The sequence below is a fragment of the Acartia tonsa genome, chromosome 2 (genome assembly GCF_053477335.1).
Source record: "Acartia tonsa isolate MP-2025a chromosome 2, ASM5347733v1, whole genome shotgun sequence".
NCBI lineage: Eukaryota > Metazoa > Arthropoda > Copepoda > Calanoida > Acartiidae > Acartia > Acartia tonsa.
Window position 1 is genome coordinate 30,981,484 of NC_137261.1, and position 26,084 is coordinate 31,007,567.

A 26,084-nucleotide genomic window follows, 5' to 3' on the forward strand; every position below is an offset into this window, starting at 1 on the left:
AATTATAGCCTAAGAAAAAAAATCTAATACTACAGAAAAACAGAAAAAAATTAAGAGTAGTTAGGACGGTTCTTGAATTTCAACAATTGAACTAAGAAAGCAAAAACATAGCATACTTTAAAAGTGCATGTAGACTAATTATGTCAAGGTGGTTCCTACAGACTAAACATTCACACATGGACAATATCATCCAAAAATGTATTATACTGGAACTTTAAATTTTTATTTTGACTTAAAAACCTTATTACTATCTTTGACCAATTTAATAGAATTAAGGATAGTTTTATTTTGATTTTTTTAATTATCTATATATTCTATCTAGACAAAAGACATTAATTCAGTACTTTACAGAGTAGCTATGTTACTAATAAAGTCTTTTTACGGACAGTTTGTTGTAAGATACACACAATACACATTTATGTCTGAGCTTTTTATACTTTAAAAGTGTAAAACTTATTCAAAATGTTAAACGTTTTGAAGTATTTTTTTTGTTTTAAATAGGTTTTTTTTTAACTTCACCCTGTATTTGTTAGCCATTCTGCAACATTTAAAGAAGAGGGAAAATAAAACTGAAGAAAATACTGGTGAGACTGAGGGGCATCAATATTTTTAAGGGGTTTGATAATGTGCTTCACTAATAATAACCTTCTCTAAAATGACTATTACAATTCTCAGAAAAACGTTCTACACAAAAAATGTTCAAAATAATATATCTTGATAATTTCATAGATAGTCAATGAAATATTTTTTCATTAAGAATGGAATTTTTACAGAACTGGGTCAATTTTCATCTAAAAAATGCGTAAAATTTTTTCATCTTATAAAATATTTGTAAAGCTTGTCATGGAATGTCATTGAATTAAAATTCCTATTTTATTATTGTTTTATTTCATTAAAATTAATTAAGTGTAAGTTCGTGTTTGTAACCATATCATTAAAATTCTGAAAATTTTATTTAAAAATTAAGTGTAAAATACGAGAGAAAAAAGCTTTATAAATTGACACATCAAGCAAATGTTTGTGGTCAATCTTTCCTAAAGTACAAGTAATTAGCCATAATACATTTTAGGTTGCACTGAGACTTTTCCAATACCTAACCCCCTCCTCCTTGTAATACTTACAACTTTAAATTTACCCGATTATCTGCATTTTCATTAATTTTTAATTTTATACTTAGATTATTTCACATAATGGAAATATTGTTATTTTAGGGAGTTATAATTTTTTTTCTTTTAATATAGGGGTTTAAATGAAATCAAACAAAATTGCTTACTATTTACATGGGGAATGTTCAATAATCCCAAAATAGTACAGAATACAATAAAAAAAAATAATTAGCAATTTTATTGAACAAGGTTAAACAATTTTAAATTATGATACAAATGACCATTAACTTTGGAACAATCTTTGTTGAAAATTCAACAATTCTGTAAAATGGTCTTTCAATGGCACATCCACTTCAATTTCTTTATTAGCACTAATACCAAGTTTCTTTTCTATTGGATGAGGCATCTCCCTAAACAACAAGAGCTTTGTTCTTGTTCAAATAACTGAATTGAAAAACTCTATTTAAGACCATGTTAAAAGTAAAAATTGAACTTCTTTGTTTTTAGTTTACCAAATACTAATGTGTTTGGTACAATTACAGTAACAAGACATTATAATTATATAATTTGCATGTAAAATACTATTATCAAAATTACCAGAGCTTAGCAGGAAGTGGCTGAGTATAGAAATAATCATGATCCAATGCTTTAGAAGCTGCTGCTCTCTTGTCACTGTCATACACTATGAATTCACCAAGAAAACTAACTTCTACTGGGTTAGCCTAAAATAAATATTTCTTAAAATTTTATTATTCTCAAAGCTTGCTTCAATTTGTCAATATCGGTAAAAAAATGTAAGCTAACCTCAGGTATTAAGTCTTGCAAAGGGACTGGTTGTGTGTCTGGAAAGGTAATCTTGCTGTAATCAGGTAGTTGACTTACACCTAAATTTTCAAAGTCAAATATAAAGAGGTTGATTTTTTCACCCAAAAGTTTCAAAATTGAAAGAAGAAAAAATCCTTGGAGGTTAATGCCTTTTTATGAATATCCATTAAAATATACCTGGCCAGCACTCTTCATTGGGTGTTCCCAGCTTTCTGATAACAATTCCTAGCTGATCAATGTCATTTTCTCCAGGAAATAATGGAGAAAAGTTTAAAAGTTCTCCAAAAATGCACCCAACAGCCCAGAGGTCAACTCCTTCAGTATATTTTCTTGCTCCATATAATAGTTCTGGAGCTCTATACCATCTGGTAGCTACCTATCATGACAAAAATATTAGAATTTTTATGTTTATAACCTTGTTTACAGCAGGTTAAATACACTCAATAATATGAACTTGTTCTGTATCGTACCTGATGGCTGTAGAGCCTTCCATTTTCTCTGCTGTGTATTCTGCTAAGCCCAAAATCAGCTATTTTTAGTTGACCCTAACAAACAAATTAAGTTATCCACTTAATTTATGCAATATAATTAAGGAAATATTTTAAAGACATCTATAAAAAAAACCAGCATATATTCTTTAAACTACCTTTTCACTTATAAGCAGGTTAGCTGGTTTAAGATCTCTGTGCATAATATTTTTCAAATGAAGAAAGGCAACTCCATTAAGCAGCATCTGGGTGTAGGATTTGATCTGGGATGAGGTCAGGGGGTTTATGGCATCCTGAACAAAAAATTTATTCCTGATACAAAGGTTAAGTATCAAATTGTGAAAAAAAAGTCAAACTAAGAAAGAGGTTACAGAATTGCCCATCAAATTTATAAGTACTAAGCATACTGTAGAAATAAGATAATTACAAATTGCAAAGTCATGTATGATGATATATTTTGCTGTCTTGTTTAAATATACCTGTCTTTTTTTTGTCTTTAGAATTATCAAATTAAGTATCTAACCTCAATTATATGACCTAAATTACCTTAATCATCTCAGATAGATCAGAAACCATGAACTCAAAAACAAGGACAAAACCCATTCCTTGTGGAAAGACATCATGCAACCTAAAAAATAATTATTCTTCAAATCCTTCTAATACTTTGAAAAATTAATAATAGATAAAACTTACTTAACAACATGTTTACTTTCAAGTTCTTGTAATGCTTTGATTTCTCTGATTGTTCCTTCTGATATTCCTTCTTCTAGCCTCTTCAAAGAAACTTTCTTTAGAGCTACTATTTCTCCTGTTAACTTGTTTCTTCCCTGAAGGGTTAAAAATATTTTGGACAGTAATATTTTATTCAGGTTTTTTTTAAAATTCTTTTGTATTTTTTAAAACTTGTTCAAGAAAGTTTGTTCAAACTATGCTTTAAAAGAGGAGTATGCATGAACAAGAGCAAGTGATTCTAAGCACCTTCCAGCAGTGATTCTAAATGCATTTTAGGTGAATTTAATAGGGTCATGTTTAATATCATTATTTCAATTTTAAAATAAATCGGTTTCACCATGGTTTTATATGAAAAAAACTTTGACATGTTAGGCAATTTTTTGCTATATATTATCAAATGTTTTATTGAGTTCAAACTGCTGTGACACAAAAGTAAACTTTTCAATGTTTATTTAGAACAAGGGATGATAACTTGTAATATTGTGAACAGTTTTATTAATGTACTTTCGTAACTTACAGCATTTGATTATGTTTTGGCGTGTTATTTTATTTGAACCTTTGAAATCAACAAAACATTTGACAATATTTCATTAAACAGTGCTTAACATTTCAAAGTTTAGTTTTATTCATTGAAAACCATGGTGAAACTTAATTTTTATTAGTTGGTATTACTATATAAAACATAACCTTAGTATATTCACAAAAAAAATATTTAGAATCACTGCTGGAAGGTGCTTAGAATCACTTGCTTTCATTCTTGCATAGTCCCCTTTGATTTGATTTTAATGAGTGGTATAAATGATATACCTTCATAACAATTCCATGTGCTCCCTCTCCAATTCTTCCCAGAACTGTATAATCATCCATTTTCATCTGAAAATATATTCAACATTTATAATGAATTAAATTAATATTTGATGTCTTACAGTAAATGCATTTGAATTTGTACTTTAAAATAATGAACAAATAATGAAGATGTTCTTATCATGGAAGAATTTTCTGAAATATAAGAAAAATTATTAGGAATAGTTTTGAATTTGCCTAAATTTGAAAGATTTTTTTCTCTGAATTTTTGTTCCTTTTTCTGTTTAATACAATATTTTGTCTACATATTGCATAGATGCAATTGCAATTATATTTATCATGCAAAATTTTCACATGAAAAATTCTAGATGAGTTTGAGGAAATTCAAGTATAAATATTGAACACAATAAAAATGTTATTTTTCTTGACATGAGAATAGGACATTTATATTATAAGATGGATAGATATCAGAATACAATATTTATAGCTTTTTCTTATAATGCTGATTTTCTTAAGTTGTTTAAAACCTATCTCCGAAATTTTAAAAAAGTAATCTAGTGGAAAAGTTATATTTAAAAAGTTTTGATTTTATATAAAAATGATTTCATAGGTATAATAAATAAAAGCTTAAAAATTATCATTAGAACAATGGATATAGAAAATACGTCGATATTATGACATTGGAAAAATTATTGTCAAATAAGGTTGCTAACATTGACATCAATTATTGGTCAGTTCGTTCATCCAGTAGGAGAGGAGGGGATTGGTTTAAGAGGATGGATGGGGAGGATCGTTATTTTTGTCAGCTACAAGTTTCACTTTATTTGATTACATGATAATCTTTGTAAAATCAAAGTAATAATAAATCCATTATAAAACAACGGCTCCGGCTCCGACCTAAAATCAAGAAAAACTTAACATATGTTTTTTTGCCAAGTCCATTTTTATTTTTTGAAGGTTTTAAAAGTTAATTTTTTTATGAAAATGGACTATAAAAACTTAAAAGGGGCATTTGCACACGACACAAAAGTGTTACCAAATTATAATTAGTAAAAACTCTTTATTTAGCTAACCCGTAGCCGGAGTCGATTTTTAACGAAAATTACGGCTCCAGCTAAATTAGGCGGCTCCACGGCTCCCGGCTCCAGCTCCACAACGCTGATTATAAGAACAAATATATAAGAGCCATGAATTTGAAGAGATGCAACTTATAAACTTACACTAAGACTGTGAAATAATCTCTTTTTTTTATCAATGCAATCATGCAATAAAATGTATCTAGTCATCTTAGCTTGATTTTATGTTGATAAGGCCTCTATATTTTATTTAAGTTTTAACAAGATTTTCCAGGGGACAGCCAAATACCTATTTGCGGTACAGCTGCTGACATCTTCTATTTAGAAAATTGACACTGTTATTGTTGATTTCAGTATGATTACACCTCTTCAAGACAAAAGAAGGCTTACCTAAAATGAATGCAGATTGTGCAATGCAGGGATGATGGGGGACATTAGCCTGTATATTACGCTGGTACCCAAAGTTTTATGATCATGTTTGCTAACTTTTTGTATGCTAAAAACCTTTTGGTACTTTAAATGAATTTTGATCAGTTGGTTCTTATCTAGAAGTATCTCATTAGAAGGGGTAAACTTTTATCATCATTGTGGACGTATATCAATTTATACGCCTATCCATTAACATACTTGAGATTTTGAGAGTTTATAACATGTTTGTATGAATGAAACCTAGAAAAACCTCACATATCTAGATTCATAATTAAATTGTAAAGGGGTAAATAAGTGCAAACTAGTTTAATCCTGTTAAATTTCATGGATAAGTTCCGTTTACTATTTCCTAGAAGACACATATGAAAACAAGGAACAAGTAAATGTTAAAATATTTTTGCTTTTTTCTTTAAATTGAAACTTAAATTAAACCTCGAGAAAAACTTTTGGAAGAAAAAAATCCTAGTTTGATAGTTATTTTATTATTAGTTAATGTAAGGCATGTTCCAGTAGGAAAGCTTTGCAAAGAAGTTAAAAGTGGTGGGTAGGAGGGAAATTAATCCACTCTTTGGTTTGAGGGATTTTCTTAATAATTCAAAAGAAAGTTAGTTTTAGTATTTGATATATTGTAAAATTGCTTTACATGGAAAAAAGCGTTTTAGTAGGTTTGCCTATATTGTTAAATCTGTTTGTTTACCGGTCTGTTTTTTTCCTAAAAAGTTAAGACATTTGAATCATAGAGCAAAGCAAGTTATTTATCCGTAAAGTAATCAACAAACTTATATATAGAGTTTACTTTAAACTGAGTTCATCAAAATTTGACACTTTTTTGCCTTCTTGTAAACATTAATCTCAGTAAAAAAAAATAATTTTCATCGAGACAAAATGTTTTGTTTTTCTTATTTTCCACTTAGCAATTGGTTTGGTGCTGATGAAAAAAAGTTTTTGATTTAATATTTTAATTCCCTAGCTAGGACAGGAAGGGCAGGAAATGAAAATAGCTTAAACCAATGAAGATATTTATAAAGCTTTAATAAAAAGTCAACCAATTTGGACCAGCAATGCTCGAGATTTTTAGCTTTAGAGAGAAAAAACCTTACAACTCATAAACATGTATATAAATCTCTTTCTGATTTTTTTGGATCAGTCTAACAATATCTTGTCTTTTAGAGCGACATAAATGTTTACGATTATTTTCGTTTTGGCAAATTGAACAACATCTATACGACTTTAATGTAGCATTTAAAATAGAACAATGGGGAAGTAAAGTAGGGTTATTTTTAATCTTAGTGCTCATTTTTACCGCTATTTTGTTCAATAGCACAACTACTGTATGATTAGGCTATGTCCGTACGTTCGTCCAACTGTAAAGGATTTTTATAATCGTATTATATTTTTTACATTATTATAACTGTTTTTGAACTTATATACTTAGATTATAATGTTTTTTTCATCATATTTTACAATGTAATATTGTATTAGATAAAAGTTTTAAAAATCAATAGGTAAGTGACAACTCCCATTTGTTATTCCTTTGGGTAGAAGTATTTTCTCAATAGTACCTTCATTGATTTTATATTTTTATTGGTTTCATTTAATATATTTAGAAACTAGCGGCTACGCCCCCTAGAAGCCTCTAGGGGCACTTAAGGTAGGAGGGGGAAATGTCGACCTCATCCCATTTTAAATTTGAGTTTCAAAAGAGTAAAAAAAAAATTTGGGGGGGGGGGAGAGGGGGTGAAGACTCACTCCCCAAAAATAGTTTAAAACCTTTCCAGAACCTATAAGAAGCTTCACTGTAAAGGAGAACAATATCGGTTCAGCGGTTAACGAGATCCTTAGGGACAGACCAAAAAAACTTACTACTTTATATAATAGGATAGATGTTATTCTACGTTAATATTTTGTTTTTTAGAACCCAATTAGGTATCTCTCTTATTTTACCTGAAAAATTTTCATTTCATGTTCAGTTAAAGTAAAGTTAATAAAATGGATATGGGGAAATTATTTACCCCCCATGGGCTAGCGTCAAGATATTTAAATGAGTTTAGAGGACACATATACTAACATAATCTTGAACAAATATACTAATAGATTAACTTAATTATAGATATACCGTAAATTATGCAATTATTCACTAGATAAGTCTAACAAAAATTAAGCACAATTTAAACAAAACTAAATGTCCTATTGATCATGGCAATGCTCGTGGAAAGTTTTATTAATGTAACTTAATGGACTAATTTTTACTACAAAAAAAACTTTATACATTTATAAGCTAAAATTTAGAAGGAGAAAAAACATTTTTTGGTATTAATAGAAAGATATAATTGTTGAGTATTTTTCTTAAAACGTTACAAAATTATCTTGAATTTTTAGTTAAATGTCATGAAACGAATGTCCCAATTTAACAGGTTTCACGGTAGATTTTAATTTTTACGTTCACTAGTTATGCTAACTCTACAACTATGTAGATATACGGTTCAAATAATATTTGGTATTTTTAATCACGGATTTAAGAATACAAAAGTGGGCTGAAAAAATATCTCTTATTATCAACGCACCGGCGGACCAAATCAAATTTGCTAATTGGTCAGAAAAAATATCAGTCTTCTATGTTTAGTAACGACCGAGAAAATCACATTTCCTTCTTATCCGTGTCAACAGATAAAGTGGGTTATAGAGAACTTCGCTACTTTGAATAGTTTTATATTAGTTTTATCATTGCTTTCCCATAACCAATAATAAAACAAAACAATCATTTTTTACATATTCCCTTTTCCTTTACGTTTTACTTGTACCTGCTTTCCTATACTATACTATAATCTACTCGTTTAATATTTCTATCATTTGCTTTCGTTTGATTATACAAGAATTAAGGTTTATTTGTAAAGGGGGAAAATATCTATGTTAATATGGTTTTAAAAACCATTTGCTTGGATATTTTTATTAAAAAATAGATTTATGTTATGAAAATTGCAAATAGCCACTAAACTTTTCTGAAATTATAGAATGAACTATGATTAATGATCTATCCAGCCGTTTATGAGATCTTTCATGAATCTATAATACAACTTACTGGTATTATCCTCATAGAAATTTTTTTTAATTTTGAAAATTTGAGTACAAACTACCCCCCGCCCCCCCCCCCCCTCCCGACAACGAACAACTCTGGCCGCAGCGCTCGGCTTCCTAGCCTGCCTAGCCGCAGCGCTCGGCTCCCTAGCTCCCTAGAGGAAACGCAAACTTACTATTTTATAGAATAAGTTAAAAATAATGGCTATGCCCCTGAATGCATCTAGGGGTACTTTAAAGAGAGTCCGAACCCAAAACTCAAATTTTACTTTTGAAAATTAAAAGTTATCGTCTATATATGCTTGCTCTCGGTAGTTGTTAGTTTCGAGTCTGTACCACACCGCGACATACCAGAGACGTTAAAAATGTACCTATCGTTGCTATATCAGGCTCTTATTGGATTAAATTTGACTTTTTGTTTATTTTAGATCTTGGTGAGGAGAACCTTTGTGACCAAGGACTGCGCTATATTTTATACAGGAAATCACATATCTTAATTTACAAAAAAAAATATATTTGATTAAGCGAAGGCATTTCTTAATTAACTTCTAGCGGCTTTTAGTAGTTTTTTTAGGGGGGGGATTTCTCTTGGGAGGGTGATTGTACCCTCCCCCAAATAGTTTTAAACCTTCCCGGGTCTGTGAGAAGCTACCCCGTTAGTGAGAACCGGATCGGTTCAGTGGTTAGCGAGATCCCTCGGTACAAACAGACATATAGACATCCTTCTACTTATAGATAAAAAGATTTGGAAATCAATTTAAAATATTTGTTAGCTTTTTGACACTTAATATCAAACTTGATTATTTTAAATCATTTGATTTTTGAAATGCCAATTTCTAGTTCGATTAGGCACTAATTCATAAGCGAAGCAAACAAGTAATTACGTCATTAAGTTAGGTATTCTAGAAAAAGCGTCTTGTATTTACGTTATCTTTATAATAAAGTTACAGGGTGTCTGTCTGTCTCTTTGTTTGTGTTGAAGGATCTCGCTACGCCCCTAGAGGCCTCTAGGAGCGTAGCCGCTAGTAAATAATAAACGAGCAATTGTCCTTCTGTTTCTTTAGAAATTAAAATGCTTGATAATTAATGGTAGATTAATCTATGTATTATTTGGTATCGTGGTTGTTGTCATCCTTGTTAAATTACATATGTGACTATCCCTTCTGTAGTGTTGATGTCAACCTTCTATTCAATATCGCCCTTGGTACCTATGATTTTGACCTGGTTCTCATGGTGGCGGAAAAATCACAAAAAGACCCAAAGGTATGTTTTGATTTGATAGATTGTTTTAATGTTTGCCTACTGCTCCTATGTCTGGTATATGATGACTAAATATATTTTGATATTATGGGTCGTCCATTTTAGCTTAAACCTCCAACTCCCCTTTATTTTTGAAATAAACTGAATATAATAAGGTCAGTTTTTTCGTTTGTTTGTTAATTACTCGGTACTCGGTAGCCCCGTATATTTATGCTCCAAATGGGTAGGCCCCCGGAGGGGTTAGGCATAGGAAAAAACCATCCCTCCTCTTATTTTTAATTCATTTTCAAGGAATTAATGTTAAAGATTTTAGTCCAAGACACACAGTGTGACATACATCGTATTACTTTTTTTAAAGATTGGTACGATGCTTCTCTACAACTCCAAACTAAATATTTTAGGAATACCTGCCCATATTAAACAAATACAAGAGTATGCCCCCAGATTATATGAAGTACAGTATAGATAAAGATTTGAAGAGGTATCCCTCAGCCCTGGCTCACATTGCCAAGTGTCCAGATAATTTTGAAGATTGCCTTCAACTAATTCAGGTTTGGTTAATTTTGTTCAGTTTTGTCAACAATAATAATGTTTCCATGTAGGTAGAAAGGCACTTAGAGAAAATATATTTCTAGTATTGCTTCGAAACCGATAACTATCCGTGTGGATTAGAACTGGTTTTAAGCCATACTGAAATATCATGTATCGTATCATATTAAATTGAGTTTTCTACGAATATTTTGGTCCTTAGAACCTATTAAATAATTGTCACAAAAAAGGTTTGTCTGTAAATGATAATTTACTTAGAATATTTCAGGTTTCGTGATGTTTTTAAAATTGAAAAAGGATCTAGTTACCTATTGTAAAATGTATTTATGTTGGTACGAAAAATTAAATACATCTTTGTTTGTTTTTTAGGACCAAAGATTGTACAAGCAAGGATTAACACTTTTCCCTAAAGGATCCGACAACTATAAGGTATACAATTATTTCATTATAAGATTTAATTTTGTCACTGACAGTCTTGTTGTTAATTGTATTTCAGAGAAGAAAAAAATTTGGGTAGGTGTAATTTTCTGAATATTCCATTGTGGGTTTAAATTCTCCCCCCCCCCCCCCTCAATACACACACACACAATAGCCTAAAACCTAAACTCTACGGAATTCTAAATATTATGCATAAACAATGTTTGGAGTGAATCTTTACAAAGATATTTTTCCAGCAAATTGATATTTTTTCTTTTTTAGTCTGTATGTAAAATCTATGGTGAATATATGGATGGAAAGAGATATTATCTTGAGGCTAGCTATCTGTACGAACAGGTATTTAAAATTTTCTATTTACCCTTTTTTTAAAATGCTTTCTTGTAATGCTAGCAACGCCGCCCCTAGCATCTAGAGGCTCTGCATTTGAAGGGAACAGAAAATAGTATCAAACCATTCTAAGGTTTGAATAAAAAAAATGCCCAAAAACATTCCGGAATCTAAGTAAAGCATCCCTAAAACGGAAAATTCAGTTTTGTAGTTATTAAAATCTTAAGCTTCAGACAAAAAAAAACTTACTTCTTTATATAATAGGATGTAAGGTCAAATTAGTTGGCTGTCTGTTTGGTGGTGTTGAATTTTGTGTATCATCGTTTTACAAAAATTTAAATTTAAAAAATAATTTGCAATGATATTAATGGTTCTTATTCTTGTGATTATTATTAGTTTTCTTATTTAAATTAATATTTAGGCATGTGACTTTGTAAGTGCTGTGCGCACAAGTGAACGGGAATGCAGCTGGGAGCGTGCAGGTAGTAATAACATATATATTCATTTACACAAACTGGTGCTTTCCATAAAAGTGCTTACCGAGTACAAAACCCCACACCCTAAATCCTTGTTTTGAAATAAATTAAAAATATAGTAGATGGGTGCCCTGCGAACATCAAAAAATATATCAGAAAAAACTACCCCACCTGACTCGCCTTTTCTGTTTTATTTATAATAAGGGGGAAAGAGTTTTCAATGCTCGACCTGGCATGTCATTTTATACAAAATTGCTATTGCTATCTAATTTTCCCGTAGGATTTGGGTACGTTTAATTAACTCTAAACTAGAATTTTTCTAATTTTTTTGAACAAATAATTTCCACCTCCAAAAAAGAAAACTTTATCATCTTTGGGTATATACATTAATACGTCGTTAATATTGTCTTATCCCCTAATATCCATGATTTTTGCAGGTCATCTTGCCCGTACAGCTGGGTGGAGCCAGGAACAGCTGAACCAGCTTTACAATAATCTTGCAATTAAGTTGGAGGAAACAGACAGGTCAGTATAAACAAGAGAGAGATGCGACAATGTGCTGTTTATTACACTAGTGCCCAAAGTTTTCTTATAACGTTTTCTTATTCGTCGGCTTAACAACTCTGGGGACCTTAGTGAATTTTGATTGGTTGATTAATTAAGTTGGGTGTTCAATCGTATCAACCACTAATTTTAATCTACAAAAGGGGTATTTTTGTGTATCATCATTGAGGATTTACGTGAATGGCTAATGTCTTTTCCCTTTAGATCCCTGAGTAGAGACAAAAAAGGTGCAGGAAAAATGTTGTTATCATTTTTAGTTAAATAGCGTTTAAGTGCTTTAACTTTGTAAGTTTTCATCTCTCCAAACTCACTACCTCTTGTTATGCGAAATTTATCCACATATAAAAGTAACAGGATGTTTGTAATTGTGTGTCTGTCTTTCTCTGTGTGTGTCTGTGTGTAGCGAAGAATATTAATAACCATTAGACCGACATTGTTCTACTTTACAGTGAAGCTCCTTACAGGTTCAAGGAAGGTTTATGACTATTTGGGGAAAGATAACTTCACCATCCAAGAGAAAACCCCCGGAAAAAATATCCTTAAATTTCTTTTTTACTTTTTTAGAACAAAAATAGAAATTAAATAGTCAAATTACCCCCCTACCTTTTTATCTTCCGAAAAAGGACTCTAGGGGCATATCCGCTAGAAGGAAAAATATTCTGAAGTTTGATATTACACAAACAAAACATAGTGATTAAAATATTTATTAATCTTCTTTAGGGGCATGGAAAGTGCAATTATTTGGAGAGATTGGCTACAGGTTAATTTCAATTAAAGTTAATAAAATAGTTAAAATTGATTTTACCTTAACCCGAATAGTTGGTAAATCATACCAAGATGTAATAAATGTATCAACAGTTTTTATTATAACATACAAGATTATGATAGCTCAAGTTTGTGATAGCTTATTTATAAAACTTCTGAGACCGGTATAATTTAGTTTAATGTCCCTTCCTCCTTGTATGTAATTAATTTTTATATTTATTGATTAAAACCGTATTTCTATTTTGCATGGTTAAATTTTTATTAGAATACAGAGGAGAGTATAGCTGTACTGGCGAGGACTAAATGTTGGAGAGAATGTTTGCGTCAAATCAGGGCCGCTGGCAGGATGGACCTCCTGGAGACTCATTTACTTCCAGGTAATTCATTTATATATATATATCATCTAGCGGCTGCACCCCTGGCTTCTAGGGGCTCTATATTTAAAGGGATAGAAGAGAGCAAAAATAACAGAGAACCATCCAAGGACTATGAAGCTTTCCAAAATTGGAGAACTCAATCGGTTCAATAGTTATAGAAAACTTAATTTACAGGCAAAAACCTTATTACTTTTTATAATATTATAGTACGTACAGCCTTGAACAGACAAATTGTTAAATTGATAATACTTACATTATAAGGTGCTTTTCCACAAAGTGTGTATCACTGAACTCCCCCCCTCCCTCCCCAATTTATTAAAAATCAGTTGAAAATGGAAAAAGGATGTTGTAGTTGGTTTTCCCTGTGCCGAACCCCGGATGCGGGATTCACCCTGCGGGGCTACCCAGTAAACAAAATAACCTAAACAAACAAAAACCTACCGAACTTCTTATTTTCAAAATACGGAGGGTTCTATACGCGACTAGGCACTTTGAAGGAAAACCACCGCCGTTTATTTTAGAATTGTCTGAGAGGCATCAGGTTCTGTCAGCTACTTTGACGGCCACACAACAAAAGATTAAGCAACAGGTATAGAACACTTAGTAATTGTAATCGGTAGCTTTATAATTCACTTTGTCAGTCCGTCCGTAACGCTATTGGGGAAATGTGATTTTCTCGGCTGCTTTTCATAATAGACTGCTGAGTTTTGGGGATTTTTGAAAATGCACAATACCAAAAAGGAGCTATTTAATAATTTACTTGGTCCGTCAGCCTCTCTTTCTGTCATACGTATATTTGGGTTGTGTGTCTTGATAGGAAAGGGCAGTATTCTTTTCAAAAAGGCATCATTTTTTATAAAAAATTAGATATTTTATATTTAACTAGCGGCTTCGCCCCTAGCCTCTAGGGGCTTTGCCCCAAGAGGTTTTATCAAACCAATTTTCGTATTTTAGATTTAAAATAAAAAAGAAAAAAAAATTTGGGGGGGGGGGAGTATTTTTCATTTTTTTTTTGGGGGGGGGTGTCCCACCCCCTAAGAAAATAGTTATAAACCTTCCCGGGAACTATGAGAAGCTACCCTGTAAAGGAGAACCCGATCGGTTCAGCGGTTAGCGAGATCCTTCGCTACAAACAAACAAACAGACAGACATCGTTCTACTTTGTATTATAGATTATAAACTATAATACATAGTTTCAAACAATTCTACATAATTTATTTTTAATCTAGGTTGAACGACTTGAACTAATCCGTGGTGAGCGCAGCCGCGCGGCTATAACTGCGGACGATGAAGGCGGAGATGATATGAATGGAAGGAAAGGATTCTATTAGCTTTACTTGAAGAAATTATTCATTTAGATCATTTGTCATTGCTTGCGGGAATCAGTTTTTTCTCTTGGGATTGTTGTGGTACCCTACCCCAAAATAGTTAAAAACATTTCCTGAACTTATGAGAAGCTACCCTTTAAAGGAGAACCATATCGGTTGAGTGGTCAGCTAGTTCCTTCGGTACAAACAGACAGACATCGTTCTACTTTGTATTATAGATACTATAAAGCTTTAAAACCATAATTCTGTCAGAAACTTGGAGGATGGTGACAATTTCTCTGATACTACTTCAGTTGGAGGATCTATAGCAACATCATCTGCTAAATCTAAGTCTACACTAGCTACTAGAACTTCAAATAAGTAAGTTTTTTTCTGTGTTAAAGTCCTACTTATTCGGATCAGTAAAGTTCGATTTTTTGGTGCAACAAAAATTGTACACAATGTCCTTATTTTAGCCGTAGTAAAAAGTAAGGGGAATGCCTTAACCCATGAACAGGCGTTATAGTATCCAAGGACTTTCAGACAGAGGTCGTTCTATGGGTTGTCCGATAATTTTTAATTATGAGCATAGCCTAATAAAAAATCTAACCCTATTTTAATGTTGATAGTTGAAAACTCATTTTCGAAAAGACTTCATTTTGGCTTTCATAAGATCTTAAATTTGTTTAAATTTAAATGTATACAAACCGGATATAAAACACTATAATGTCGTAAATAACATTCCAAATCGTAAATAAACACAAAATTAGCGACTATCCCAACTTTCAAGGTTTACAAAACTATGATTGTTTTGTCTTGTTTTTAGAAGCAAATCCAGTAAGAACAGAAGGAAGCATGACAGAAAACTTTATAGTACAAAGTAACATTTTTATTTCATACATTTATTAATAAAAAGGGGGGGGGGGGACAATGGACAATGCTGGTTCAATTAATTTACATCTTTATTATACCTACCAAAATTTGTAAGCTCGATATTAAAGGTATAATTGTATGCTTTAGACTTTGAGGGAAGATAAATTTAACGTTTACTACTCATTTCCTGTAATTTCTGTCATTTTCTAAAGAAACATTACTGCGCTGGTATTTTTTGATATCATTAAGAAAATATATTTAGGGAGGGCAGTACCCATGAAGACCTTGGGTTGATAGCAGAACTACACGAAGCCTTATCCACTCTGCCTAATCTTATATCAGAAATAGCCACCATCACCAGAGTTTACCTGGATCTTGGACGCCTGCTGGAGCCCGGCCTTGACATGGCAGGACTACAGGCCCAGGCTCAGCACCTGGTGAGTCTCTGTGAGGAGGTGAAGCCAAGAATTTGGCCCGGACAGGAGATTGTTAAAGAAAGGTAAAATAAAATCTATGATTTTTGTCAGTTTGCAAGTAATTATAATTCTAACAGCCTTAACCATACAGCTTATACAAAGAATAGTTATTTCTCGTATCGTATTATAAACGGCTTTCCGCGGATATAGAATGTACAATCATAAGATTAAAACCAGTTTTTTTAGCAGGTGCCTCCGGCACCTCGGGGCCAAAAAAAACTAGTTTTAATCTTATAATTGTACATTTCTATATTCGTAGAAAACTGGATATAATACGATGCTAGACATAGTTTTTTCGTATGGATGAGAACCGGTTCCTATCCATTGGATTCGAATGAATACGAGAAAAGTAGTTCTCACATGAATATTCAGTACGCTTAAATTTTATGTCCTCAAGTTTAAATGATGAAATTATTGAAAGGGAACGCTAAACTGTTAAATAACTGTTAATAACTAAATTTTATGACTTCATTATCTTATTCGTTGGCTTTAAACGTTGGGTACTTTTATTTATTGAATTTCGAATGGTTGGTTCCAAGAGTAGTGTCCATACTTTTCAACCGATAATTCTAATCTAAATAAGAACCAATTTTGTTTAACATCATTGTGGATGTATGTTTTTTTTTTATCACACATTGTCTTATCCCTTAAGATCCCTGCGTATACTAAGTTAACTTCAGGTATGGTCCAGAAGCAACTGTACAAGACATCATCCGAGGTGCTGGAGCTATGCAAACAGAATACAGGAATGATATATACATACAACAATTTAAAACAAAAGTTTTTTTATTGCTTTCCTTCCTTTTAAATTTTCTCCTTAGGACTTTTAAATTTCTGCTAAAATAACATACTGAATCATATTTCTGTTATTATCTCAGTTAGGTAAAATTATCCCTCCCTATGTCACGTGTAATAGATATATTCTCAATTGTGTTGTTTTTTCATTTCTTGTTTGTTATGAAATGTTATTACAGATCCCAATCATTTTCTAATTACAACTTAAATGCACTAAAGTAGTAATACTTTTGTTACAAACAATCTAAACCAAATGACTATCAAGACAATAAAGTTAAGAGATAAGGGATAGAGCTACCTTAAACCTATATTGAGCATTGCAACCCTTATGCAACCCCATTATATAGGATAAGAGACGGGGATTATGACAAACAATTTTATGTGAAAATATCCCCACAACCCGCTTCCTTCATCCCCTTTCTCACCCACTTCCCTTTAGGTAAAGCACAAAACCAACATTAGAAGAAGAAAAAGCTTATAGTGTTGCCATTGTTTTACTTTGAAAGAAATTTCTGAAGAAAAGTTTTCTGCAAAATTTGGGTTCAATGAAAAACCAGACAGGTAGAATGTAGGTTATTGATGTTTACATCAACAAATCTATAAATACAAACAAGACAACTACCTGGATCCCCCTGTTAAGGACTTTTTTTCGTCTACTAGCAAATTGCTTACAACTCTTTTGTAGCGACTTGGCCGTGTTAAGATCTCGACGCTATTGGTTGATTTTCAAAGACCCAATTGAAAGTCGACACAGGGTCCTCGGGGTGGGGACATTCAGTTATTTAACCCTCCCCCCTTTATTGTTTTACTTCAATTTTCCATCTCTACTTACAAATGTATTATAAAAACTATGATAATTATATATCAAATTGTTGGGCAGGTCCCCGTTGGAACTGATGGAAGCGCAATACAGATTTCCCCCACGTATCAATATTGACCCACATTGGAAGTTGGAAGTTCTGTGATCATATTTTTTTTATCCACGCTTTATTTTTTATAAATAAATTTTATTTTATTTCAGTTAGTTTTTTTTAAAGAAATTAAGTTTGTTTGGACCTTTGGACCTCCAAAACACTGATCTCAAAATTTGGACCCTTGATAATTGACGTATTTCTATTAAAAGTGCAAGCCTCTCTAAACAGGGTCGGTTCATCCGTTTCTAGGGAAGCTAGAAGAATGGTTCGTTCGACTTTTATATCGTAAAATTAAGCTAAGTCGCCCTAAGGAACTGTGGACGTTAGAAGTTTTTTTTTATTGATTTTCAAAGTAAATCGATGACTTTCTGGCTGGTCGTATGGTTCTTAGATGAACCTCCCCACCCACCTGACAGGTATCTGCATGGAAGGGGGTCAGTCCGTTAAACTTCCTAACACTCTTATCAAAGATGATTATATAAACTGCTTCATTTGAATCAAACAAGTAAAAAAGTAGCGCATCTACTTTATAGCTAGGAGCCATTCGTATGGATATGAGATTTCCAGAGCTGTTATGAAAGAAGTTTTTTTTTTAAATGGACTTGCCATGTGTAAGCATATATTCAAGATCAGATAAAAAATGGAAATTTTTCTTTAAAATTTTATAACTGCTAATTTCTAACAGTTATTTTCAATAAATTGACGTTTTTCTTAAAACACAGTAAAGGTTTAGTAGACAGGGAGTAAGGGAGGGGACAAAGGGCAATTAATTCAATTTAAGAGTATTTGCTGAAAGACCTTGAAATCCAGATTAATCCAGAAAATATGGAGGAAATTTTAAAGAAACTGCTAAAGTCTTGTACATTCCCTTTAAGCCAGTACCCAAAGTCTGAGAAATTTAATATTCGATCCTCCCTTACTCCCTGTTTAGTAGAGCTCTTTTCATTTAAATTGATTAATACAGCATTATTATATACTAGCTGCACTAATAAAATAAAAAATCCCATATCAAGTATAATTTTTATTTTGATTGAATATTGATAGCGTGAAACAGTTCTTACATATATTTAAACATTACATTTTCAAGTTGTTAAATAGAAACAATATGACAATTTATAATGAAAATCGTTGGGATAGTTTTTCAGGTTTAGATTTTTTATTTTGTGAATTTATTGTATTTAATTATAGAGACGCCTCGCATACAATATTGTACCTTGTCCTAAGAATCATTATTCAAAAAATTCAGATGAAACGGATGATTATAACATGTAACCCGCGACCGTGGCTGAACACGTAGCGCATCCGCTCGACGTCGGGAAGGTGATAGGTTCGAATCTCGGGCCGACACCGCGTCATAACTAAAGACGTTAAAAATTGGTTCCTACTGCTGCTATGTCAGATGCGCGACATAAATAGTTAGAGTAGGGGGATTGCCTTGGCCCAAGTTAGATATTGATATGACATGTCTAAATTAATAAAAAGAGCTAACCGTTACGGACGGACGGCCCTATCCTAATTACAGAAAAGCTTCACTTTTAAAAATATATTTAAATTTTAAGGGAATATGATTTGTTGTAAGAGTGGAAAAAGAAAGGAATCAAATGCAGGCAATTTTTTACACGCCTAGTTTATTAGTTGCGAAGCTACTCTATAATTCGAAATGTCCGTCCGTCTGAGACAAAGTGGGGGAAACGTGATTTTCTCGGCCCCTATAAAAGATAGACAGCTGAAATTTTTAGTGAAGATTCTTATAACATATGCCCATCTAATCTATACATTGTTTTGTCCATCTGTCTGTTATTTGGGGTGCTAGATCGATTCCTACATTTTCATGTTTTCCTGATTTTCTCAACTCCTTTTTAAGATAATGAGCTGAAATTTTCAGGGATTGAATAAATTTACATTCTACCTATTTTCCTTAAGTTTTATTACGATTTATTTATTAATAGGGGTGCTAGATCGATTCCTAGATTTTTAGGTTTTCTATTGTTTTCTCAATTCCTATTCAGAATTTGCGGCTGAAATTATTAGGGATTGAATATGCTCATAATCTACATTTTTTTATCAAGTTTCATTAAGATTTGTCTATAAATTGTGGTGCTAGATTGATTCCTAGATTTTAAAATTTTCATGATTTTTAAGGTTGCGTGATTTTAAAGATTTTCTGATTTCTCTATTTTATCAACATTAATGTTTATTGTATGACACTGCTTTTTAGTAATTTTTCCTGATATATATACTCATAATTTTTTAACTTCGCTACTTATGGATGTTGTCATCCTTGTTTCTATACAGCTTAGCTCTTATCGCTCTGAAACTATGTAATGTGTTGATGTGTTTGTAATAAAGCCTTTTTGAAATTATATACCTAACAATTCATTTTAAATACGTTTCAACAATTGAGAGGACAGACAAACGTTACAGACAAAGCAAAATTGACAGACATTGTTACTTAATGAGTAAATTTACTTGTTTTACTAGAGGTGAAAAAAGTTGAACCTATTTTTGAAATAACCTACGATGAGCAACAAATTAATGAAGAATTTGAAAAAATAGAAGCTGCTACTTTGGAAAAAGGTGAAATACTATAGGACCATTCATCATAGGCGTCCAAGGGGGGGGGGTAATGGGGCGATTACCCCCCCAATACGATTTTGGGGGTATTTAGGAGGGGGTATTTACCCCCCCAAAATAAAAAATCTCTAATAAAAAAAAATTTTTGCGCGCTTCGCGCGCATTTTTAATACTATATATTTAATAAAATTTAAATTACCCCTTCCAAAAATTTTACCCCGGGGGTAAATTTTGGGGGGGGTAAACTAAATTTACCCCTGCCAACAGATTTCAGGGGGGGTAATTACCCCCCCCCAAGCAAATTTTACCCCCGGGGTAAAAATTTTGGGGGGGGTAAAATATTTGCGGCGCGCTTCGCGCGCCATTTTACCCCCCCCAAACACGAATTACCCCCCCCCTAAAAATTTTTACCCCCCCCCAAAATAAAAAGCTTGGACGCCCCTGCCATTCATGTAAAGAAACAAAAACAAAATATTTTGTCATGAAAGCAAAATATAATAGAAATAATTTTTAAGGAATTTATGTTTTCTATATTTTCTTTTTAAATTCGTCTATCCTTATATAAAAGTACAAGAATAACTGCCTGTTGCAAAGGAAGTCACTAAATGCTGAGCGTATACAGTTCAATATATATTTTGTGTTTTTAGAAATTGAAGAAAACGATGTGTGTAAAATTTATAAGGTAAAAAAAATTACTGGATCGTGGAAAAAAAAGGAAGTTGTGGGGTTCGTCGTATTTTCACAGAGGCTTTTCTCCTATATCTAGCCCCTGCGGTGGGTTCTAACCCGGCGGGGCAATCATTAACATTCACCTAACCTATAAAAAAGCTACTGTGAAAATTCTTTCCATAATCCAAATTATTATAGTAGCTAAGCTAGGTAGTAATTTAACTATGCACTATGTGTTATTTAAAGAACCACGATAAAAGAACTTTCGATTGAAGTCATTTCAAATCGAATCTTTGTCAACACTGTATGATGATATTTTCTCACTTCAATATGGCCGTTTTAATTCTTGTAAAATATTTTTTTTGTTAGATTCCTGAATTCGAACAACAATATGTGGTTCCAAAGGTGATTTTTGGGGAAGCTTCTTTATAATTTTTATTTCTAATTTGTAGCCCCTGTAAGGGGGGGGGGTAGACCTTTGGCCAAACAGAGGGTAAGGTAATACACATGTAATATCTTAGATTTTAATTAACCCCTAGGGGCTCCTTTGATTCAAGATTAAATAATATATGTAAAGAAAATGAATTCTAATGAGATTTATTAACAATATCTGCCAAACATTGGCAAACCTTTTATGGCTGCGCTGCTTTTATGGATGTTTCAAAGTTGAGTAGTGAAGGAGATATGGAGAAATTATGGGGGACTATCATGTGGGGTGATGTTGGAGCTCTTCTTCTCCTTCCATATTTCAATAATTCTAAGTTAGTTCTTATAAGCACAAGCTACTCTATAATTAGGGTCGGTCCGTACGTTATGTCGTAGGCATGTCAGAATTTATCTATAGATTTTAAACTTTGAATGATAATTTCTGAATCAGGTATGATTTAGAAAAGCATAGCAACTCTGTAATAGAAAGTGCGTACGTCTATTTAAAACATGCTAATTTTAACTTTATGCCAACAAGTTTTTGTATGAAAGATTATCCTATTCATCTGAATTTATATTTCTAGTGCAGTGAAAATAATATTTCCACAAGAACCAGAGGCAGAAATTAATTTTGGTGAGTTAACAAATTAAAATGTGTTAGTTGGTTTATTGGAAATTTTCCCTTGATTTAGTTTACACCTAATCTGTATTGTATTTTTCTCCTACAAGAGATAGACCCATCTCTTTCTTTGATCTCATTCTTTTTAAAACTTACATTTTTCAAGAATGTTTTTCAACATTTTTTATGATTTCGAACCCTTAACGTCAGGGTACAAAAGTTTGAATACTAGAACTTTCATTATATTTATTATACGAATGTTAGAAAGATGTACACAAATTCTGATAGAGTATCATATGCTTAGATTAAGGGACTGAATCAGTGAGGGAAAGTTACATTTATAATTTGCAGATATTTAACATTTCTAGGTAAATGGAAAATAGTGAATGATTTTGTAAGAGAATTTAATTCAGCTGTACTCTATACAGTTAAGATATCCACTGATAAGGTATACAACATCTCAATTAGTATAGTAATAGGATGGGTATCTGTATTATCGAACTGCAATATTTCAAATGCATCTTTAATGATTTTTATTTTGACTATTTGGTATTTAATAAAGTAATCTTGGTTGTCATATAATCTACATAACAAAATATATTTTAATTAGGGTTGGGCCGGATATCCGGCCATTTTCAATATCCGGCCGGATATTGAAACTATCCGGCCGGATATCCGGCTCTATAATTTTTTATACTTTACACCAAAAATCTCTGTTTTTTTAAATTTTAAATGGCTATAATTTTCTTATTATTGAAGCTAGAAGAACATTTTTTCTGAACAAGTTTAACTTTATGTAAATTTATATAAGATTTCTGAAAAAAATTTTTTTTGCTACTTTAGTAACTGGTAATTTGCCGGTTATCCGGCCGGATATCCGGTAATTTGGCCGGATAACCGGATATTTGCCGGATATCCGGCGTTTGAAATCAGCCGGATATCCGGTATCCGGCCCAACCCTAATTTTAATGTCATTTATTGTTACCATATGAAATTTGACATGGAAAAAGGATGATTTCCCACAAAAACCTATCAAGCTCTGAAAACCTCCCCTTCATATCTTTTTCTGTGCCTAACCCCTCCAGTGCTCTAACAATGCGGGGCAACCCAGTACCCAAAAATAACCTAACCTAACTTGACATAAAGTAACAAACAAACGAAAAACTCCCCACCCTTTATGTTCTATTTATTTTAAAAACGAAGAAGAGGGGGGAGGGTTAGCGGCGGATTACTCAACAATACACTTTGAGGGAAAACCCCATTGATTGCACGTATTGTAAACATTATTTCTGTGTATTTAGGAACCACGAAAATTAAAGAAAGTGGTAATAGTTGATTATAAAGATATTGAAACAATTTCTGTGGATGAAGTTTTCCATCTCATCAGTAAACTAGATGATTTAATGGTAATAATACAACTTCCAGTATCGCTTCGAAACCGATTTATATCCTGTTGATAAGAACCGGTTCTCAGCCACACTGTAAAATCATGTATCGGATCGTATTATGTCCTGTTTTCTACGAATATAAAAATGTACAAATCATAAGATTAAAACCAGTTTCATATCCGCGAAAAGCTGTTTATAATACTATGTGATGAATAACTATTAAACAACTACTTTATAAATAGGAAATGTTAGTACGTTCAGCTAATAATTGGCATAAATTTGAAAAAGCAAAATACATTCTGTTATATTAAGAATACTCTATGCAGCCTCTTAGCAGAGATCAAATTTTGTGGCTGTGAAGTGACTTTGTTAGAGTGGCAGCGGTTTAGTATGGCTGATTATTTCTCCACTAAGCTTCCGCCTTGGTGTTTGTTGCGGCTGCACTTGCGCCACAAACACACGGCTGCGGCTTCATAAAACCCGCGTGGATAAGTTCATTTTTTGCTGAGTGAATCTATGTTGGGCTTAAAGTTATATTTTTAACTCTTAATTCTCAAAAATATTTTTATTTTAGCTTTTTTTGTTTAGGACCATTATCCTGGAAAGCTGATGATTACAGACTCTTCATCTACAGGTATGGATAAAGAATATACGTGGATATTATGACAGGGGAATATTTGTCGTCCAATTAGGTTGCGAACATGGAATCCCTTATTGGTCTATTATTTCATCCAGTTGGAGGGGAGGGGATTATTTAAGTCCGCTTCGAGTTTCACTTTATCAGAGAACATGAAAATCTGGTGTAACATCCAAATAATATTATATCTATTTCTACAGGTAGGAAATTTGGTCTATGATTACCAGGGATATATGGATAGACGATTAATTATTGTAAAACCTTAATCATGATTAAAATAATTACCCATTCTATTTGTTAAAAAGTTTAGATCTAGTGTGTAATATCCTATCAAGACGCAATAAAAGTCCCCAAAGTTAAAGTGGTTTTATAAAACATTGGGTACTAGTGTAGTTTATGCAGTCCAATGCGTGATTGGTAAATATTAAGCAAAGAAGAGGGGAGACAAAATTTTTTTTTTTTTAAATGTGGTTTGAGGGGGGGGGGGGTAGACATTTTCTTTTCTTGGGGCGATTTCTCTTGTGAAGTTAAATGTATCGCTCTCCAAAATATTTAAAGAGATCTTTTATTACTGAAACTAGAAACTAGATCACAGTTCCAATGGTGTTGTGATTATTAGATTAATTATTATTCATTTTATTTTATTAAAGGAAATATTCTATTCCTACATAAAATGTACCAAGAATTAAAAGGAAAAAAGAAGGTATATTATTTTTAGAAATAGGTCCTCTCTATTTTTGTTTTAAAAAGCTTTACAAATATTAGACGTATTTGGTTGGTAACTATTCTCAAAAATTATTAAATAAGATTTATTTCATTTCAGAGTGCATCAGTATTTAATTCAATTCTATCATTGAGAAAAGTTGGACTTACTGTTGTAGATGATGTGAGTTATAGAGTAGCTACTCTTCAACCTTTTTTAATCCTCCTATAGAAGGGGAGGTGGTGTGGTAAAGAGGATGGATGGGAAGTATCGCTATATAATGCTGGAAGTTGAAGCCAAATTTCACCTTTTCTGTCCAAACTCTCGGATTAATAGTTTAAGCAACAGACAACCAACTCATTTATTGTAGGACCTTTCTCTGCAAGTCCTAACTATGCATATTAATGAGTTGAGCCTGTTTTGGGCCAACGCATTCCCTACTTCAACTATTAGTGTTTTTCAATTGACATAGCAGTAGTCGCAATCACATGCTTTTTAATGGACGTACGGACCTTGTTGTAACGATTATAAGTTGCTACGCTTTCTAAATGGTAACTAAACGTTACAGGAATCATTATGCAAAATTTGAAATCTATAAGACAATTTTAACATATCTAAATTATCTATAAGAGCTATTAGTTAAGGACGCACCGTATGGCAATAACTATACATAGAAAAGCTTCGCCTTTAAAATGTTGTTTTGCATCGCTATACTTATGGTTTAATTATTCTTGTTTTAACTTTAATTTCTCCTATCTAGATATCAGATTATGAAGAAATGTATCAACTTTCTCAGTTTATGCTGCAAAAATTAAATAATCTTCCATAGAATTGTAATAATATTTTTTTTATGATTTTTGTTAATAAAATGAGTGTCCTGAGCTGTTGTTACATTCAGAAATACAACAAGTTAACAACAAAAAGAACAATTCTTTTAATTTTTTTTTGGGTCCGGAGTTATGACAATCCGCACAGATTAAACGAAGTAAACCGTGCGGCCAATAGGAGGAATTCGCCATTCTAGGTCACAGCCACTGTCTTTCTGAGCAAAACATAGCTGCAGCTACATACATATAAAATCAAATTTTAACACTTATTTATATTTATTCTTTTTTGCATTTAAAATAAAAATATGTGTTGCTTTTAAATATCTGTTAAATGTTATACAGAAGTCTAAAGTGCAACTTATTTTCTTGGTTTTCAAGAAATCGAAATTATATAAAATACTAGAGTTGGCTCGATATAACTATCTCCCTATTGGCTAGTTTTCTATATGCATATATATTTCTTAATAAATCTATTTTCCTCACCCGGCATTACTGTTTAAACGGAAGTAAATATTTAATAATTTAAATGATCTTAGAAAGATCTTTTAAATTATATTTTTTTCTTTACATTACCATCACCAAAGG

General features: G+C 32.2%; 3 protein-coding genes across 4 annotated transcripts in view; 2 read left to right on the plus strand and 1 right to left on the minus strand.

The window, feature by feature from the left end:
- Elp1 (elongator complex protein 1) overlaps positions 1-17,762 on the plus strand; it is a 48,550-nt gene extending 30,788 nt beyond the window's left edge. For both annotated transcript variants that reach the window (XM_080150395.1, XM_080150396.1), the window contains exons 19-34: positions 8,964-9,013; positions 9,703-9,798; positions 10,197-10,346; positions 10,714-10,773; positions 11,044-11,118; positions 11,531-11,591; positions 12,023-12,110; positions 12,870-12,909; positions 13,180-13,291; positions 13,813-13,880; positions 14,521-14,604; positions 14,870-14,979; positions 15,425-15,478; positions 15,734-15,970; positions 16,628-16,690; positions 17,620-17,762. In XM_080150395.1, coding sequence (XP_080006521.1) covers positions 8,964-9,013; positions 9,703-9,798; positions 10,197-10,346; positions 10,714-10,773; positions 11,044-11,118; positions 11,531-11,591; positions 12,023-12,110; positions 12,870-12,909; positions 13,180-13,291; positions 13,813-13,880; positions 14,521-14,604; positions 14,870-14,979; positions 15,425-15,478; positions 15,734-15,970; positions 16,628-16,690; positions 17,620-17,707 — 1,436 coding nt within the window. In that variant the 3' untranslated portion in view covers positions 17,708-17,762. The remainder of the gene's footprint in view (positions 1-8,963; positions 9,014-9,702; positions 9,799-10,196; positions 10,347-10,713; positions 10,774-11,043; positions 11,119-11,530; positions 11,592-12,022; positions 12,111-12,869; positions 12,910-13,179; positions 13,292-13,812; positions 13,881-14,520; positions 14,605-14,869; positions 14,980-15,424; positions 15,479-15,733; positions 15,971-16,627; positions 16,691-17,619) is intronic.
- Positions 1,331-4,020, minus strand: LOC145312778 (cyclin-dependent kinase 20). The gene is made up of 9 exons (XM_080152022.1): positions 3,959-4,020; positions 3,113-3,246; positions 2,966-3,047; positions 2,578-2,712; positions 2,402-2,476; positions 2,109-2,307; positions 1,911-1,990; positions 1,704-1,828; positions 1,331-1,516 (listed from the first exon to the last, which is right to left on the minus strand). The coding sequence occupies exons 1-9, from the start codon at positions 4,016-4,018 to the stop codon at positions 1,390-1,392; spliced, it is 1,017 nt and encodes a 338-aa protein (XP_080008148.1). The 5' UTR covers positions 4,019-4,020; the 3' UTR covers positions 1,331-1,389.
- An 880-nt stretch (positions 17,763-18,642) lies between the features above and the next one.
- On the plus strand, positions 18,643-25,553 carry LOC145310375 (uncharacterized). Its single transcript, XM_080150399.1, has 13 exons — positions 18,643-18,801; positions 19,216-19,263; positions 20,138-20,233; positions 20,878-20,912; positions 21,269-21,304; positions 21,566-21,660; positions 21,910-21,959; positions 22,313-22,392; positions 23,246-23,350; positions 23,921-23,966; positions 24,620-24,672; positions 24,793-24,855; positions 25,433-25,553. The coding sequence occupies exons 1-13, from the start codon at positions 18,762-18,764 to the stop codon at positions 25,499-25,501; spliced, it is 816 nt and encodes a 271-aa protein (XP_080006525.1). The 5' UTR covers positions 18,643-18,761; the 3' UTR covers positions 25,502-25,553.
- Positions 25,554-26,084: the final 531 nt, after the last annotated feature.

Bases quoted from the DNA above. Each gene is read 5' to 3' on its own strand.
- LOC145312778 (XM_080152022.1), bottom strand. From the start codon at position 4,018: ATGGATGATTATACAGTTCTGGGAAGAATTGGAGAGGGAGCACATGGA. The intron at 1,991-2,108 runs GTATATTTTAAT...TTGAAAATTTAG, and splicing joins CAATGAAGAGTGCTGGCCAG to GTGTAAGTCAACTACCTGAT. The intron at 1,517-1,703 runs GTAATTTTGATA...CTTGTTGTTTAG, and splicing joins CCACTTCCTGCTAAGCTCTG to GGAGATGCCTCATCCAATAG.
- LOC145310375 (XM_080150399.1), top strand. From the start codon at position 18,762: ATGACAATTTATAATGAAAATCGTTGGGATAGTTTTTCAG. The intron at 22,393-23,245 runs GTATACAACATC...CTGTGTATTTAG, and splicing joins TTAAGATATCCACTGATAAG to GAACCACGAAAATTAAAGAA. The intron at 23,967-24,619 runs GTATGGATAAAG...ATTTTATTAAAG, and splicing joins TACAGACTCTTCATCTACAG to GAAATATTCTATTCCTACAT.